Source organism: Bubalus kerabau, chromosome 20 (genome assembly GCF_029407905.1).
Source record: "Bubalus kerabau isolate K-KA32 ecotype Philippines breed swamp buffalo chromosome 20, PCC_UOA_SB_1v2, whole genome shotgun sequence".
In the NCBI taxonomy this organism is placed as follows: domain Eukaryota; kingdom Metazoa; phylum Chordata; class Mammalia; order Artiodactyla; family Bovidae; genus Bubalus; species Bubalus kerabau.
In genome coordinates this window covers 9,083,804-9,101,159 of record NC_073643.1, presented here as the reverse complement: position 1 = coordinate 9,101,159, position 17,356 = coordinate 9,083,804, and the positions used below count along the sequence as shown (strand labels likewise).

Sequence of the window (17,356 nt, the reverse complement as noted above, 5' to 3'; positions counted from 1 at the left end):
TGTGGGGCAACACCAAGCCCTCCATCTCTGTGGACAGTTCTGTGGACCAGCAGGGCCTCAGGACTATGTACCATGACCTATACTCTCTGAATCCTTCATTCCTCTGGGTTGGAAGGGCAACCAAACTGTCATAGGCATCCCCGCACGCCCATTCTGTTCAGGACAGAGAGTAGAGGGAAACTGTCCTGAAGATTTTTCTTGCTTTGGAGAATTAACCAAAATCAAAGAACTTGCCTGCAATGTAGGAGACACAGGTTTGATTCCTGGGTCAGGAAGATCCCCTGGAGAAGGAAATGCAGTATTCTTTCCTGGAGAATTCCATGGAGAAGCCTGGTGGGCTACAGAATGACCCTACAGCAGGGGGTCACAAGACAGGTAGACACAACTTAGCGACTAACCACCAACAACAGAGATCCTGTAACCCTGAGTTTGGGGAAGGTTGGAGAGAAGGGGCCAGGCACAATATCTACATGTTAGAGTCACTTAGGTGAGTTAGGAGGCAGAATCCAGATGGGAGCTGAAGGCTCCAAATGGGTGATAATTTGGGAGAGAAAAGATAACTTAAACAGATGATGCAAAGCCAGGAGGGTCAGAAGAAAAATTACATCCACTCTGATGAGCAACTAGGAGTGACAGTTAGGGGTTACATCTGTCAGTCACAGAGCAGTCTGGGAAGTGGGGCCACCCTGAGTGTTCACTGGTGGCAGCTGGACCTTCCAGAAATGTGGGGGCAGCTGGGGAAGCGAAAGTTGGAAGAGGGACTGGAGAATCAAAGGCAGAAATGCTCATCTTCCTCCCTGGCTGGTCCAGTCGGCACCTCGAGGGGTTCCCAGGAGGAAGTGGTACCCCTGGAAGCTCCTGGAGGGGTCTTTAGGGCTGTTGTCTCGTGCAGCCACTGCACTGTTTGTGAGCAGGGCAGCATTTGGAGGATAAGCTAGACCTGGGGGAGTTGGGGGACCAAGGGTGAGCTGAGCCCACACGTGCCAGTCCCTCGTCTACCCGTGCAAGCCCCTGACAGTGGCCCAGCTCCCCTGCCACCTTTCAGTGTCAAGCAAGGTGCTCCTGGGGCCCCAGCCCGCTGCACCTCATCTCCTCTGCCAGATGCTGCACCCCCTAACCCTGGAGGGAGCTGGGAGCGCCTTTTCTCACCCAGCTCCCCAGTCCCAATAACCAACACAGGAGACCCGCTCGGTGCAGCGGGAGAGGTATTGGAGGTGCAGCATCTTGGGAGGGACTGCTCCTCGGTGTGGCCAGCACGCAAGGTGGGACTGGGGTCGCCCACACGTGCTGCTCACAGTGCTCTCCCTCGCTCCCCTATGGAGCCCATCTTCCCCTACCCCTACTGCAGAGTCGGCCTCTACTGTTCTCTAACACTGCAGAAACGGGGCACCACCAGATCGTCAATGTGATAAACCCTGGTGAAGCTGTCGGTTGCGTGTGCCTTCAGCATGGATCGAGATAGCATATCCCGTGGTAAAAACAAGAGTAAAATAATTCTGAGAAGTGTGAAACTGTCACCCTTTTTCTAAATGACTTATCCCAACAGACAGGTGGCTTTCCATCACTGGCTTCCTTTCAAGGGGACATGGAGGCCAAGGTCTTTTCACTGGGTGGCATGAGGGGTGCAGCCATGCCATGCTGACCACGCGCGGCTTCCTCCTGCCTGCCCCCCGTCCCCAGCACCAGTGGGAGTGGGGACCTGCCCAGGGTCATACAGGCAGGAGGCGGCAGGAATAAGGTTTGAAGCCAGGTGGGAAGCTTGCATCCAGGGGCCACCTGGGGGCTGAAAATTACCCAAAGGTGAGACCTGAGTAGGTAGCTCCAGGGTGAGCACCCAGAGCTGGGTTCAGGATCAGGGCTTCAGGGGGCAACCAGGGCGGGACCTCTCCAGGATGTTTCCCCAAGACATTAGGGCCATTGTGGGGCCAATTTTGGTGCTTCTTCCTCCCACCCCTCCTCCTCCCTTCTTCCTTCCTCCATCCTCTCTCAGGTATTCTCTTGTGTGTGACCTCCTCTCCTTTGCTCCCTTGCTTTCTCCGTAACAGAATGGTCCACCTATTCCGTCAACTGCTAAGTCCCACCTGACAGCAAATTCTAGCTCCTGCTCTCACACTGTGCAGACACACCCCGGCCCGGGCCCCATTCCTGAGAACTTTCTCCTCCTCCTGGGTTTTGCGGTGGAAGCAGCTTTTCATACTCCTAAGAGTCGGGCACAACTGAGCGACTTCACTTTCACTTTTCACTTTCATGCATTGGAGAAGGAAATGGCAACCCACTTCAGTGTTCTTGCCCGGAGAATCCCAGGGATGGGGGAGCCTACTGGGCTGCCATCTTATGGGGTCGCACAGAGTCGGACACGACTGAAGCGACTTAGCAGCAGCAGCAGCAGCAGCAGAAGTCTTCGCAGCTTGTAGGATACTCTGTGCTCCTTGAAGCAAGTCCCCACCCCTCACTCTTATGCTGGTGTGAAAACCATCAGTAGACACCCACCTGGATGGCCAGCCTCTCCCTCCTCGACTCCCCCCATCCTTCTAGAGGGCGCATGTGTCTGGGCTGCTGGGCTCCTGCTTACCTCGGGCAGCAAGGCCCCCATCTGCCTGGAGGAGGGGGGAGCACAGAGGCAAAGCTCGTGTCCTGAGGAGGCAGGGAGGCGACTGTGTACAGAGGCAGAGGCGGGCGTGTGCAGACAGGCACCCCACCCCCACGTCGCGCCAGACCCAGGACAAAATTCAGAAACTTGGTGACTGTGCCACGGCGTCATCCAGTGCTGAGCTGTGCGGCACCGAAGCCACAGGAGGGGCCAAACACGTCTCCTCCTGAAGCAGGGTGGGTACTGGGATGAGTGGCTTCTCCCACCCAGCTCCTGCCCGACTTGAGCATCTTCCTGGGGACACTGCCTGCTTCCCTACCCCACCCGCCCTGCACCAAGGTTTTCACGTCCCTCAGGGATCAGCACAGCTGGGTTGATGGTTTTCTCTCTCTCCAGGGTCAGGTGTGGATCAACGGTGTTAACCTCGGCCGCTACTGGCCAGCGCGGGGCCCCCAGATGACCCTGTTCGTGCCTCAGCACATCCTGGTGACCTCGACCCCAAACACCATCGTGGTGCTGGAGCTGGAGCATGCGCCCTGCCAGGATGGCGGCCCGGAGCTGTGCACCGTGGAGTTCGTGGACAAGCCGGTTTTTCGCACAGTCCAGACCCACAGACATGCAAACTAGGAGCAAGACCGACTCCCTGGAACAAAATCTGTGCCCCTTCAGAATTCTAGCCTTGCACATACCTCACCTGTCGCTCGGAAGGCCAGCATTCACTTCTGATTGGAAGATGGGCTAGGCGTGTTCTTACCTAGGTTTCCCTGGAGCCCGGCGGTGCCTGACGCACCCCGTCCAGGCTGCGTGGTCATGGGGGGTGGGGCTGGTAGCCCAGCAACACAGAGGCATCCACAGGGTTAGAAGGGAAGCGTTTGAAGTTTTTCTGATTTTTATTTTGTTAAGAATCATGTAGCCTTTTTATTAAATAAAATTTGTATTCAAATGATCTTACTGTTTTTAATGTTGAGCAGGTATTAAATTATAGCTTCTGATTTAAATCATAACTAGACTTGAGTGGGCTGAATAAGCCACTTCACTAAGTTGAGGTTGGTTCAAAGGAGTGGAAAATAGTCTTGTTTTGATCTAGTGGACCATTGCTTTTCTGGTCTTTGACTTCCTTTTAAATTTCTGTGATACATACCAGGAGAGCTCATAAACACAACTCCAAATGATTATGCAGACCATCAGCAGTTGGAAAGCATAGATAGGTTGGTACATCTGTACAGTGGGAGACACCAGAGCCGCTAAGATACAGATGCAGATCTGTATTTATTTACTTGAAAATATTTTCATGGTAAGTGGTGTGAAAAAAGTGTGTTGCCTTAAGTTAGATCCTGTGTTGTCGGTTTGGACATAAGAGCTGCACACATGCACACACTCAATCCAGGCCTGTTCACCCATCAACAGACGGGCACACACGTGGACGTGCAGACCCCAGCAATTGTGGGAGATGCCCTTCCTGCCCCAGGCGTCCTGATCTCACACCGTAAGCACTGTCTTCCACCGTGTCCAGTTCTGAGCGTACTGTGTATTTAATCCTCTCGTCCCTCACCAGAACTCAGAGGAGCATATGACCTCATTTACCAGGTCACATGTCTACATACTGGGCTTCCCTGGTAGCTCAGGTGGTAAAGAGTCTGCCTGCGATGTGGGAGACCCAGGTTTGATTCCTGGGCCGGGAAAATCCTCTGGAGAAGGAAATGGCAACCCACTCCAGTATTCTTGTCTGGACAATCCCGTAGATGGAGGAGCCTGGCAGGCTACAGTTCATGGGGTCTCAAAGAGTTGGACACGACTGAGCGACTAACACGTTTACTTCACGTCTACACGTTGTAGAGACGTGGTTTGAAGCCCAGTCCTCTGGCTCTGGTGTGGCATCTGTCATATATTGACACATGCTCATGTTCCCAGAGCAGAAGACTATAGTGACAGAAACGGAAATGTTGACATGAGCATACCTGGGGGCAGGGGTCACAGGTCAGATCTCTGTCCAGGAAGATTCCACATGCCGCGGAGCAACTACTGAGCTCACGCCCAGCTAACGAGCCCACACGCCCTAGATCCCGTGCTCCACAACAAGAGAAGCCGCTGCAGTGAGAAGCCGCGCACCGCACTAGAGAGAGCCTGCTCACAGCAACGAAGACCCAGCACAGCCAAAAATCAAAGAAATAAATAAAATTTTTAAAAATATATGAGCATATCTGGGTGGTGGGTGTTTGAGAGGTTGTTTACAATTTCTTTTTTGTTTACCTGTATTTTAGATTCTGTGCAGAGATGAGGTCCATTTTCTTAAGAGAGGAAGAAAGATGTCTGATGCTAATCGACAGCATCTTTTTACAGGAGTGTGTTTCTCTGTCTCTTAGACATCAGTGATGACTGGGAGTCTGGAAACTCTGCAGGAGACATGTATGTGCTGAAACAAATAGACCAGACCTGGACCGAGGAGTGTCTCTGTAGCATCTTCTGCTGGATGTCCTGCATCCTCTGGGTGTTGGGCGGACCGCAGGCACTGCTCCCTGCACCTAAGCCTCAGTGCATCACTCTTTCTCCCACTAAGTTCCTGAACATTGAGAAAATGATACTCAAGAGCTGTGCCTTGTGACATGCTCTGGGAAGACGAGAGACTAAAGCCTTGTGCGTTGGTCCCTGCACATCCCCTGCCCCAGAGATTCCCTGTTGTGGCATCTCCAGAGGCTCAGGCCCTGGAGTGAAACCGCCTCAGCAAACTGTTTCCCTTCCATCGCCTTCCCTGGTTCCCCTCATCCAGCCTTCAGAACCGCACCCCACGGGTGGCAGTGGAGAGCCTGCTTCATGGATGAAAACGTTTAAACTTCAGGGAGAGGTGGAACTGGATTCCAATCTGGTCTGTCTCCACCCAAAGTCAGTCAGAGTGTTTTCTTTGTTTGTGTGAGGGAGTCTTTTGGGGTTCTCCACCTCGTCCAGGATGCTATGTTCTGGAAAACAATCTTTTTTTAATTTTTAAATTAATTTTTATTGGCGTATAGTTGGTTTACAATGCTGTGTTAGTTTCTGCTGTAAAGTGAATTAGCTATACATATCTCCCCTCTGTTTCAGATTTCCTTCCCATTTAGGTCACCCTAGAGCTTTGACTTGAGTTCCCTGTGCTAGTCAGTAGGTTCTCATTACTTAACTACTTTATACATAGTATCAATGTATATATGTCAATCCCAAGCTCCCAATTCATCCCACTGCCTTCCTTCCCCCTTACCTCTGGTATCCACACGTATGTTCTCTATATCCGTGTCTCTGTTGCTGCTTTGCCAATAAGTTCATCTGTACCATTTTTCTAGATTCCACAAATAAGCGACATTATACGACATTTGTTTTTCTCTTTCTGACTTTCTTCACTCTGTATGGCAGTCTCCAGGTCCATCAATGTCACTGCAAATTGCATGGTTTCATTTCTTTTGATGACTGAGTAGTATTCCATTGTATTTATGTAGCACATCTTTATCCACTCATCTGTTAATGGATATTTAGGTTGCTTCCTTGTCTTGGCTATTGTAAAGAGTGCTGCAATGAATATTGAGAAAGACATATCTTTTTGAATTATGGTTTTTTCCAGGTATATGCCCAAGAGTGGGATTACTAGAGTCATATGGTAGTTCTATTTTTAGTTTTTTTAAGGAACTTAAGGCAATGGCACCCCACTCCAGTACTCTTGCCTGGAAAATCCCATGGACGGAGGAGTCTGATAGGCTACAGTCCATGGAGTCACTAAGAGTCGGACACGACTGAGAGACTTCACTTTCACTTTTCACTTTCATGCATTGGAGAAGGCAATGGCAACCCACTCCAGTGTTCTTGCCTGGAGAATCCCAGGGATGGGGGAGCCTGGTGGACTGCCGTCTATGGGGTCGCACAGAGTTGGACACAACTGAAGTGACTTAGCAGCAGCAGCATACTGTGGAAAACAGAATCTTAATACACAAATGACCCTACCCTGGACTCTACCCAAACCCATCCAACTCTTGTTTGTCTCTCAGGGGCATACATTTCACCTTCTACAACATCATTTGTAAAATTCGATGAGCCCCGGAAAATAATAAGGACAACACCTTTATTGACTGATGTGTAAACCTTTTATATTAAATTTACCTTAAGCTGATTTTTAATATGTCAGAGCTTTCTGGGGACTTCCCTGGTGGTCCAGTGCCTAAGACTGCACACTCCCAATGCAAGGGGCCCGGGTGGGATCCCTGGTCGGGGAACTAGATCCCACATGCTGCAACTGAAGGTCCCGTGTGCTGCAACCAAGACCTGGTGCAGCCAAATAAATACTTTTTTAAAATATGTCAAAGCTTTCTGAGCAGGCCTGAACTAACCCGTCCATAACACTGATGTTCCCGGAACATTACTATATTTTCAGCCGTCCTTATGAACAGCAGGGCTTTTTCCTTGGCATCCTTGGCCCAGATTTGCACAACCAGCAGATCGTCTTGTTTGGAAAAGTGTTGTTGAAGTATAATTTACATACCATTAATTTCACTCATATTAGGGTACACTTTGATGGGTTTTCTGGAGAAGGCAATGGCAACCCACTCCAGTACTCTTGCCTGGAAAATCCCATGGACTGAGAAGCCTGGTAGGCTACAGTCCATGGGGTCGCAAAGAGTCGGACACGACTGAGCGACTTCACTTTCACTTTCACTTTGATGGGTTTTACTAAACTTGTGTGGCAGGGAGGCGGTGCTCATTCGTGTCTGACAGTTTGCAATCCCGTGGACTGTAGCCCACCAGGCTCCTCTGTCCATGGGATTTTCCAGGCAAGAATACTGGAGTGGGTAGCCATTCCCTTCTCCAAGGAATCTTCCTGATCCAGGGATCAAACTGGCATTTCTTTTGTCTCCCGCTTTGGTGGGCGAGTTCTTTACCAGCTGAGCCCCTGGGGAAGTCCTTTACTAAATTTATTCAGGTGTAAATCCACCACCACAATCCAGTTTTAGGACACGTTTTTCACTCAGAAGACTCTCTCAAACAGGAAGTCTTCGTTTCCACCCCACATCAGGTGGCCACTAACGTTTTCCATCTCCGTAGTTCTGCCTTCTGCTGGAATTTCATAGAACTAGGAATGGCACCCCACTCCAGTACTCTTGCCTGGAAAATCCCATGGACGGAGGAGCCTGGTGGGCTGCAGTCCATGGGGTCGCAAAGAGTCGGACACTACTGAGCGACTTCACTTTCACTTTTCACTTTCATGCATTGGAGAGGGAAATGGCAACCCACTCCATCGTTCTTGCCTGGAGAATCCCAGGGACGGGGGAGCCTGGTGGACTGCCGTCTATGGGGTCGCACAGAGTCGGACACGACTGAAGTGACTTAGCAGCAGCAGCAGGAGGAATGTACAGTCTACTGTGTCAGACTTCTTTCACTCAGCATCGTGTGTTTGAGGTCCATTCATGCTGCAGCGTGATGTGGAATGTTCTCCGTTTTCCTGCCGAGGAGTGTTCCATGTGTGAACATTGATTTGTCAGCTGATGGGCATTCAGACTGCTTCCAGCTTGGAACTTTTATAAATAATGCTGATCTGAACATCTGGGCCCAATTCTTTGTGTGGCCAACTGTTTTCCTTTCCCTTGGGTAGGCACCTAGGCATGGAATTCTTCAGTCATATGATAAGTGTCTGTTTAACTTTTTAAGAAACTGCCAGACAATTTCAGAAGACCTTGCTTGAGCCGAGGAGGGGATGAAGAAGACTGCTCACAGCCCTCCCACATGCCTTTGTGTCTGCCTTGCTCTGAGTCAGGCCAGTCACTGTCTCTCTCTCTTTTTATCTGTCAGCCTGTCCATTGTTATTTCTCAGCAAATCCAGTTTATTCAGAATGAGATTGTTTCGTGTTCATCTGAGTTTGGGTTTTTTTTTTTTCACTGTTTCCCCAACAAGCGCTCGGTCTTCTGGCAGATAACACACAAAGGAAATGATCTTGTGTGGCCTTTGTTTCTTGCCTTATGATCATTAAAAAAGTCATTTCCTGAAATTGCTTTTTCAGTCCGTACTCTGAGGGATTCTGTCTGGTCTGTGGTAGAGGGGACAGCTCGTGTGGTCCAGCCACTCGTGGGCTGTGAGGAAAGTCTGGTCAGGGTCCAGATGCTCAGGGTGAGGGGTTCTGGGTTCAGCCCAGCCTCTGCTCTTGATCTAACTGAGCATGTTCCCGGGTTGTCCCCTGCCTTCCAGCCTTTGGGGCCTGAGGTTTGCTAACTAAATACCCAGCAGCCATCTGTGAAGATTCTCAGCTGATTCCCCAGCAGACAGCTGCTCTATTTGTACCCCCAGGGGCTTTCCATGTGTAAGGAAGTCCCCTAGGAGCCCCAGGCTCGTAAGCCCCCAGGCCAGCACCACTGTCTCCCGGGTGAAATGAGACAGGCTGGGGGCGGTGGGGGGGGCGTGCAAAAACAAAGATGGGTGCTCCCCGCTCATCACTCCCCATCGATATGATCTTAAGCAAGTGATTCACTTATTAAGCCCTCGTTTCATAAGGGGGCCTCCGCTTGTGGAGTTTTTACATCAAAGGCGCTTTTTACATCATAAAAGCACCTCCCAGGTCACTTGCCATGGAGAAAGGGTTTCCTGAAGGCTATTTGGGTGCTTTCCCATCACATTCCTCCACAGAAGCAGGTAAAGGGTCATCTGGAAACCTGAGGGACAGGCTGGGGAGAACACCCACCAGGAGCCACTGACCTTTCCTTGTACCCCTTGTGTTCAGTTCAACAACTGGGCCCTTCTGACTGGACACTGCGCTTGACTGAAGGATGCAAAGCCAAGGAGATAGTTTGGCATCTAATATGGACATGACCAGAAAAGGGGAGGGCAGAGGCTGCACAGAAAGGGGAAAGGTGCTTCATCCCTCAGGACCCTCCAGCACTAGCCTGACCTAGCTGCGGGCAGCCTATGCCGACAGAAAACACTCAAAATCCAGCGTGGACGTCAGAAACCTCAGTGCAGACTGAAGTGTCCTCCATCCCTTTAAAGCCTCTGTTCACCTGTTCTCAAAACTTAAGCAACTCTCTGGTGCCAACACCTTAATTTCTAATCTGACGGGCACTTCCCATCACTATGCGCCTGCTGCTTGTGGTCTGTTGCTACACATCCAAACACTTCAATACATTTGCGGAAGTGGCATAAGAAAACTATCTTGTGATGTGTGTGATTCCATGGATCCGGACTTCAGACAGACTCTGCAGGATGGCTTCTCGGTGTCATGACACTGCGGCCTCTGCCGGATCCTAGAATTGTCTGGAGGTTCCTTCACTCCAGATGGCCTTTGGGCTGGCGTGTCTGAAGGCTGAACTCAGCTGGGGTTGTCAACCAAAGCTTCCGCCCATGGCCTAGGACTTCTTACAGCCTGGTAGCCAGGTTCAAGAGGGTGTGTTCCAGGAGGAAATTCTGGAGTGTTATACGTATTTGCATTCTTCCCACTCAAGTCTGAGAACCTGGTGAGCATGAATCGGGTCCCTTCACCCCTGGTGCAAGGTCCTGTTGGCAGAGCACTGTGCTTGTTCCATAGCAGGTATGTTTCACCTGTGTTAATGAGTGGGATTCATCATTTTTGCAGATTACTGGCCTTTGGTGGTCCTGCCAGGTATTAACCAAATGGGAACTGTGACTCTGAACACATGCCTCACTAGGCAGAGTATATGGCAGGATGAGATGACAGGAGTGTGTCCTGTGCTTAAAGCTCAGTTCGGTTTCCCGTTTTATCTTTGGCAAAGCCTTCCATATAGATTTCTGAGCAAGATGTACAGTTCAGTTCAGTTCAGACACTCAGTTGTGTCGGACTCTGTGAACCCATGGACTGCAGCGCACCAGGGCTTCCCTGTCCATCACCAACTCCTGGAGCTTGCTCAAATTCATGTCCATCAAGTCAGTGATGCCATCCAACCATCTCATCCTCTTTCGTCCCCTTCTCCTCCTGCCTTCAATCTTGCCCAGCATCAGGATCTTTTCCAATGAATCAGTTCTTCACATCAGGTGGCCAAAGTATTGGAGCTTCAGCTTCAGCATCAGTCCTTCCAATGAATATTCAGGACTGATTTCCTTTAGGATTGACTGGTTTGATCTCCTTGCAGTCCAAGGGACTCTCAAGAGTCTTCTCCAATACCACAGTTCAAAAAGCATCAGTTCTTTGACGCTCAGCTTTCTTTATGGTTCAACTCTCACATCCGTACATGACTACTGGAAAAACCATAGCTTTGACTAGACGGACCTTTGTCAGCAAAGTAATGTCTCTGCTTTTTACTATGCTGTCTAGGTTTATCACAGCTTTTCTTCCAAGGAGCAACCGTCTTTTAATATCATGGCTGCAGTCACCATCTGCAGTGATTTTGGAGCCCAAGAAAATAAAGTCTCTCACCATTTCCATTGTTTCCCCATCTATTTACCATGAAGTATGGATCAGATGCCATGATCTTAGTTTTTTGAATGTGGAGTTTTGAGCCAGCTTTTTCACTCTCCTCGTTTCTTTCATCAAGAGGCTCTTTAGTTCCTCTTCACTTTCTGCCATAAGGGTGGTGCCATAAGGCAAGATGTGCAATCTGTCCAATTTACTTCACCTTGGCTTTAATTTTTACTAGGCAGTAGGATCTTTATCCAGGTAGTTGGGCCATTCTGGCTCACCTGTCCTCCTTTCCACACCTTTGAAGACATTAAGTGTTCTAAGAAGTGCCAGAGAGGACTCCTGGTGGGGTTCAGATCCTGTCCCTTTTAGGGTTTGCGTGCTCCTCACCTTTAACTATGAGCAGAGTGTCTTCACTCACACAGTATACGTTCATTCATTACTTACTCTGAGCCCCATGTTACTGAGTAGGCCATATTTCTTGCCCCTCAAGGATCACACAGTTGTGTATGAATGGACGAGGCAGTGTTTGTGGGGAAGACAATTTCAAGGAGAAGAGCAGCATGCTGTGAGCATGCCAACTCTAGACCTGGCCCTGGCATGGAGCAGAGGTTGGTCAGGGTAGGCCTCCTGGAGTGGAGACACATGGAGAATGAGAGGAGGAGGAACAGAGATGAAGAGAGCAGAAGGCACTTGGGGAGGAAGCAGCACCTGCAGAGACCCAGAAAGACAATAGAGAGTTCCAGAAATATTCAGACCCCACCCAGTCTTACTCAACGAGTTCCCTTACTTCTCACCAGCTCCAATTCTAATACTTGATAAACCACTGTAACTGTGGGTTTTGCCTTTATCAACCTCTCTCATTTTGTAGTCCAGCAGAACAAACTCCGGTGCTTCTCGAGTCTGTGTCTCCCAGGCTACAGCCTTAACAAACCCCAAATAAACACCTTTTTATTTCAATCAGGCATTGATTTCTAAAATTTTAGTTAACATACTTCTGTCAGGGTCCCATGAATCCCTCTGTTGCAGAGTCTGAAATTCAAGAACTTTGTTTCATCCTCAACTCTTGACACTTACAAAATTTATTTTCTTTCTTTCTTTGATTGCTGTTATTATGGAAAATGGGAGGGGAGAATTCTTCTTTTCCATTCCCACTTAAAGAAAGCATGTCCCACACAATCCCTCCATCTCTAGCATGTCTCATAAAATCTCTCCATCTTCAAGCTAAATGTGCTAAGAATCTCATCAGTCTCTTTAGGACAAATGCCCCCCCGCCTCCATGCTAACTATGGACATCAAGGCAATTATCTCACCCAAAGGTTTTTGAGATGATGGGCGATTTCCTGTTTTGGTAACACTTGTTCTCCCATCAGCTTAACTATAACATGGGATGACCATGGAGCTTCTACAGAGTTGTCCTATGCTCATGAACCAACATGCAATCATAATAACAATCAAAAGAGAAGAGAAACTTCCATTGTTTAATTAGACAAAGGACATATAAGTAAATATCCAGGGCACTGTGTCAGAAATTCAGACATGTGGATTAGGGCCAGGCTGGCAAAACATTCTGTGAACCTCGGGAGCAGATGAGGAAATGAAAGAGCCAGGTTCCCTGATATTTGTTAGTGGAGGGACTATTAACCCTTTCCCAGATTACATCCCCCTCTATGGCACTTAGCTCATAAAACTGTAGTTATTTGTTTACCACTGACCAGAGAGCCTTCATGACAACTACCATGTGATTTTCTTTCTTGTATCCTTGGTACACAGTTCAGCACATCTGGCCCATAGTAAGTCGTTCATCAGTGCTTCCTGAATGCAAAAAAAAAAAAAAAACTTCTATGTCTATACTCACAGATTGGGAGTGGGCCCATGTGTTTTTAAAAGCACTCCTTTAGCCATATCTACCAAATGTCAGCTGAGGTTTCCTTGTCTTTGAAAATCTAGAAAAGGTTTGTTTTTAAAACCTTCCCAAGATTTCTGTGAACCCCTGGAGGGCTTCCTTCTCATCGTTTCCTCTGGCTAGACACTGTGCCTCCACTGAATGAGTTCAAGTCATGAACGAGCTCACCGTCCCACATATTTTCTTGCAGTATCTTGACTCAAATGTGGAACTGAGTCCCTTGAGTTTCACAAAAACCTCACCCACACTGGCCCTTTCATCTTTAGAACTTTACAGAAGCTTAAAGAGACAGGGGTGGGGGCGGTCTACAGAGTAATAGCGTAAGCTTAATTGTACTGAATATCAGATATTCCAGTTTTTACAAGACACTCAACCATGCTCCATATTGCTTGGCCGGCTTTTCTTAATCTTCACTTCTCTTTGTCCACTCGCATCTCTGAATTTCTAATGATTTGAAGATTAAGCATGTCCCATCTGTATTTCTGAAATGACACATGATTGCCTTTCTCCTTCAGATCTAACTTCTTAGGAAGGGGCCCTGAGAGGGAAGAGGCTTCCATGGGCTGAGAGAGAGGAGTCAGAAGGAAAGCAAAAGTCAGATGCTAGGAAGTACACCTGGGAAGGGTCCTTGCATGGCCACCGCCATGGCCAGGCTCTTAGAGTTAGAGAACACCATGGAATCCCCACCAAGGTCTTAAAATTTGAGCAAAAGGGGAGGAAGCAAGATCCCTGCGTTTCCCGTTGTTGCCCAAGTCTGGAGGAAGTATAGCATAGGTGTCTGCACAAGAACCAAGGTCCCTTCAAGGTTTCCTATGAGCCAGAGATGGAGTCGGGAGAAGAAGGGTGATCTCTCACGCCAGCCAGAGCAGCAGGAAGTGGCAACGGCTCCAGAAAGCCCTGCTATGTCTGCTGAGGCCACAGAGGATCACAGGAGAAAATAGAGCATTTCCAGTGTGGCCACAGGGTCAGTGGATAAACTCAGCAGGTCAGTCCATGGATTGATGGTTGAGGCCTGGGCGGAATTAAGCGAGTCTCAGCAGTTGCTGACAACAGATGACAACCATTTCCCAAAATTGTAATATCAAAGTGCCACTGAAGGAAGGGGGAGTGGGTGAAATGCTGAATTGTCTGAGATGAAGTCTCTGACTTCTGGGAGAACTAGGATCTTGAAATAGAAGTTCAGTTCAGCTGTAGAAGGAAGTTTCCTGTTAACACCCGCATACACCTCTCCTAACACCTTTGGGTAGGATCAGTTCTATCAGATGTCAGTAAAAATGTTTGTTCTTTGTTAGTGGGTGTTATTACTTCCTCCAAATGGATCAGCATGTTTATTTTGAAATATTTTCCCCACTATTTTATTATATTGAGTTCATCTCAAGTGATCTCGTTTTGATTGTTGATCTTGTTCATTGTACAATCATATTTCTTCCTTGGAGTAAGGCATGTTGGATTGCAGGCTCATTTTGAATGGAGATTTCATATTAGTTTGTTTATAAATATTTATTTCTCTCTCTCTGCTCCTCCATCTCTGCATAGGAATTTTGAGGTTGCCTCTGTATTGGATGCTATTGGTACCCTACCCAGAAGCCTTTGCCTGCTGCTGCACCCCTCCTTTAGCTGTGAGTGTTAGTCACTTTTTTCCCCAGAAAACCATTCTCTTATTTAATTCATTTATGTACTGGCTGCATGGCATGTGGGATCTAATTCCCTGACCAGAGATCGAACCCAGGCCCTGCACTGGAAGTGCAGAGTCTTATCCAGTGGACCAGCCACCGAGGAAGTCCTACCACAGATCTACTCTTGGCCTAAGGAGGAAGATGCTTCACTGACATGTGGATACAAAAGGCCAGACTCTTTGCCTCAAAACGGAATTCTGTGGAACAATTCATGCTCCAGAGCCCCTGTGAAATCAAGCCAGTGCAGGCAACTTGTAATGGTTAATTTTATGTGTCAACCTGACTGAGCCACAGACAGTTGGTTAAACAGTATTCTGGGTATGTCTGTGAGGATTTCTGGATGAGATTCATATTTGAATAGAAATAGTATTGATTTATGTTGATCTTGTATCCTGTAATCTGCTGAACTCACTTAATAGCCCTAAGAGTTTTCCTTTTTTATGGATTCCTTATAATTTTCTACATAAAAGATCATGTCCTCTGCAGAGGGACATCGTTTTACTTCTTCCTTTCCAATCTGGATGCGTTTTATTCAGTATTTCTTTTTCTTGCCTTGTTTTCCTAACCAGAACCTCCAATATACAATGATAGAAGTGGCAAGAGCAGACATCCTTGTCTTGTTCCTGATTTTAAGGCAAAGACAATGACCATGAGGTATCACCCCACACTGGTCAGAATGGCCATCATCAAAAAATCTACAAACAATAAATGCTGGAGAGGATGTAAAAAAAAGGGAACCCTCTTGCACTGTTGGTGGGAATGTAAACAGATACAGTCACTATGGAGAACAGTATGGAGATTTCTTTAAAAACCAGGAATAAAACTACCAAGTGACCCAGCCATCCCACCACTGGGCATATACCCTAATAAAACCATAATTGAAAAAGACACGTGTACCCCAATGTTCGTTTGCAGCACTATTTACAATAGCCAGGACGTGCAAGCAACCTAGATGTCTGTCAACATATGAATGGATAAAGAAGTTGTGGTATATATATACAATGGAATATTGCTCAGTCATAAAAAGGAACATATTTGAGTCCATTCTAGTGACATTATACAGAGTGAAGTAAGTCAGAAAGAAAAAAACAAATATTGCATATTAATGCATACATATGGAACCTAGAAAAATGGTACTGATGAACCTATTTGCAGGGCAGGAATAGAGACTCAGACATAGAGAACAGACTTATGGACACAGCTGGGGCAGGAGAAGGTGGGACAAATTGAGAGAGTAGCATGGAGATATATACATTACCATGTGTAAAATAGATAGCCAGTGGGAAGTTGCCATATGACACAGGGAGCTCGATCTAGTGCTCCGTGACAACCTAGGGGGGTGGGATGGGGTGGGGGGTGGGAGGGAGGTTCAAGAGGAAGGGGACACATGTATATACCCATGGATGATTCATGTTGATGTACGGCAGAAACCAACATAATATTGTAAAGCAATTATCCTCCTATTAAAAATAAATAAAAATTTTTAAAAGGGGAAGGCATTCAGTCTTTCACCATCAAGTATGATGCTGTGAACATTCTTGTACAAGCCTTTTTAAGAACTAAGATCTTGCACAAATACCTAAATATCGAATTCCTGGATCATAGGGTACATATACGTTCAACTTTACAATTGTCAAGGTATTTTCTAAAGTGGCTTTTGTATCCAACCATCTTATAAATTTCTCTTGTTACATCCCAGTGAGTTTTGGAAAACAGAAAGGCCCCCAAACTGTAGACTTATGTTGCACCTTAATTGGAAGTCTTCTCTGTGATAGACTCAACGTGTCTGTAACCTTCAAGAAGCTTCCAAAAGATGATTTTTTTTTTTTAATTTTCAGCTTAAATCCATTCCCTCATAAGCTCACTCTTGTCAACTGTGCAACCCCTCTCAAACTCCTTCTCAGTCGTTCCCCCAAGAGAAGCCCAGCTAGACCACAAAATCCACCACTTGAACCACCATTCACTTTATTTGCATGCGATGTTTTTGTAGCGATGTAATTACAGTTAGGAGGAATCCCTCAAACCAAGGCAACCGTGGAGAGGTGGCTGTACAGTCCAGTGTTGGTGCAGAGCTCTTTCCTGCCTGGCGGGGCTCCAGGCATAGCCTTGGCTTATCTCCTGTGAGATCAAAAGAGTGCAGACATTCTGCAGGTTCCCACAAGTTATCTTGTAACCATCTCATATGCAAACTCTGCTTCCCATCCCACGACTGACATCAGCATCTTCTTCAAAGTAGCCATCTCTGTAGGCAGGTATCATACCGGCATGAGCAACCACCTGCTCACCTCACCTGGGAGCCCTACTTTTTAGATTCTCTCTGCAGTTCATTAGTCAACTTTCCCCAATCACAAGGCCTCCTCTTTTTATTTTTCTAAAATGGGGAGATCCTGTGCTCGCTTCGGCAGCACATATACTAAAATTGGAACGATACAGAGAAGATTAGCATGGCCCTTGCGCAAGGATGACACGCAAATTCGCGAAGCGTTCCATATTTTTACACAATGGAGTATTACTCAGCCATTAAAAAGAATACATTTGAATCAGTTCTAATGAGGTGGATGAAACTGGAGCCTATTGTACAGAGTGAAGTAAGCCAGAAAGAAAAACACCAATACAGTATACTAACGCATATATATGGAATTTAGAAAGATGGTAACAATAACCCCGTGTACGAGACAGCAAAAGAGACACTGATGTATAAATCAGTCTTATGGACTCTGTTGGAGAGGGAGAGGGTGGGACGATTTGGGAGAATGGCATTGAAACATGTATAATATCATGTATGAAACGAGTTGCCAGTCCAGGTTCGATGCACGATACTGGATGCTTG

General features: G+C 47.4%; 1 protein-coding gene and 1 non-coding gene across 5 annotated transcripts in view; both read left to right on the top strand.

Annotated features, from left to right (window-relative positions):
- The window catches only part of GLB1 (galactosidase beta 1), a 102,681-nt gene extending 99,145 nt beyond the window's left edge, over positions 1–3,536 (top strand). For all 4 annotated transcript variants that reach the window (XM_055558209.1, XM_055558205.1, XM_055558207.1 and 1 more), the window contains one exon: positions 2,987–3,536. In XM_055558209.1, coding sequence (XP_055414184.1) covers positions 2,987–3,217 — 231 coding nt within the window. In that variant the 3' untranslated portion in view covers positions 3,218–3,536. The remainder of the gene's footprint in view (positions 1–2,986) is intronic.
- Positions 3,537–16,915: 13,379 nt separating this feature from the next.
- Positions 16,916–17,022, top strand: LOC129635643 (U6 spliceosomal RNA). The gene has a single exon (XR_008706402.1). It is a non-coding gene; the product is annotated as a U6 spliceosomal RNA (small nuclear RNA).
- The last annotated feature ends 334 nt before the right edge of the window (positions 17,023–17,356 follow it).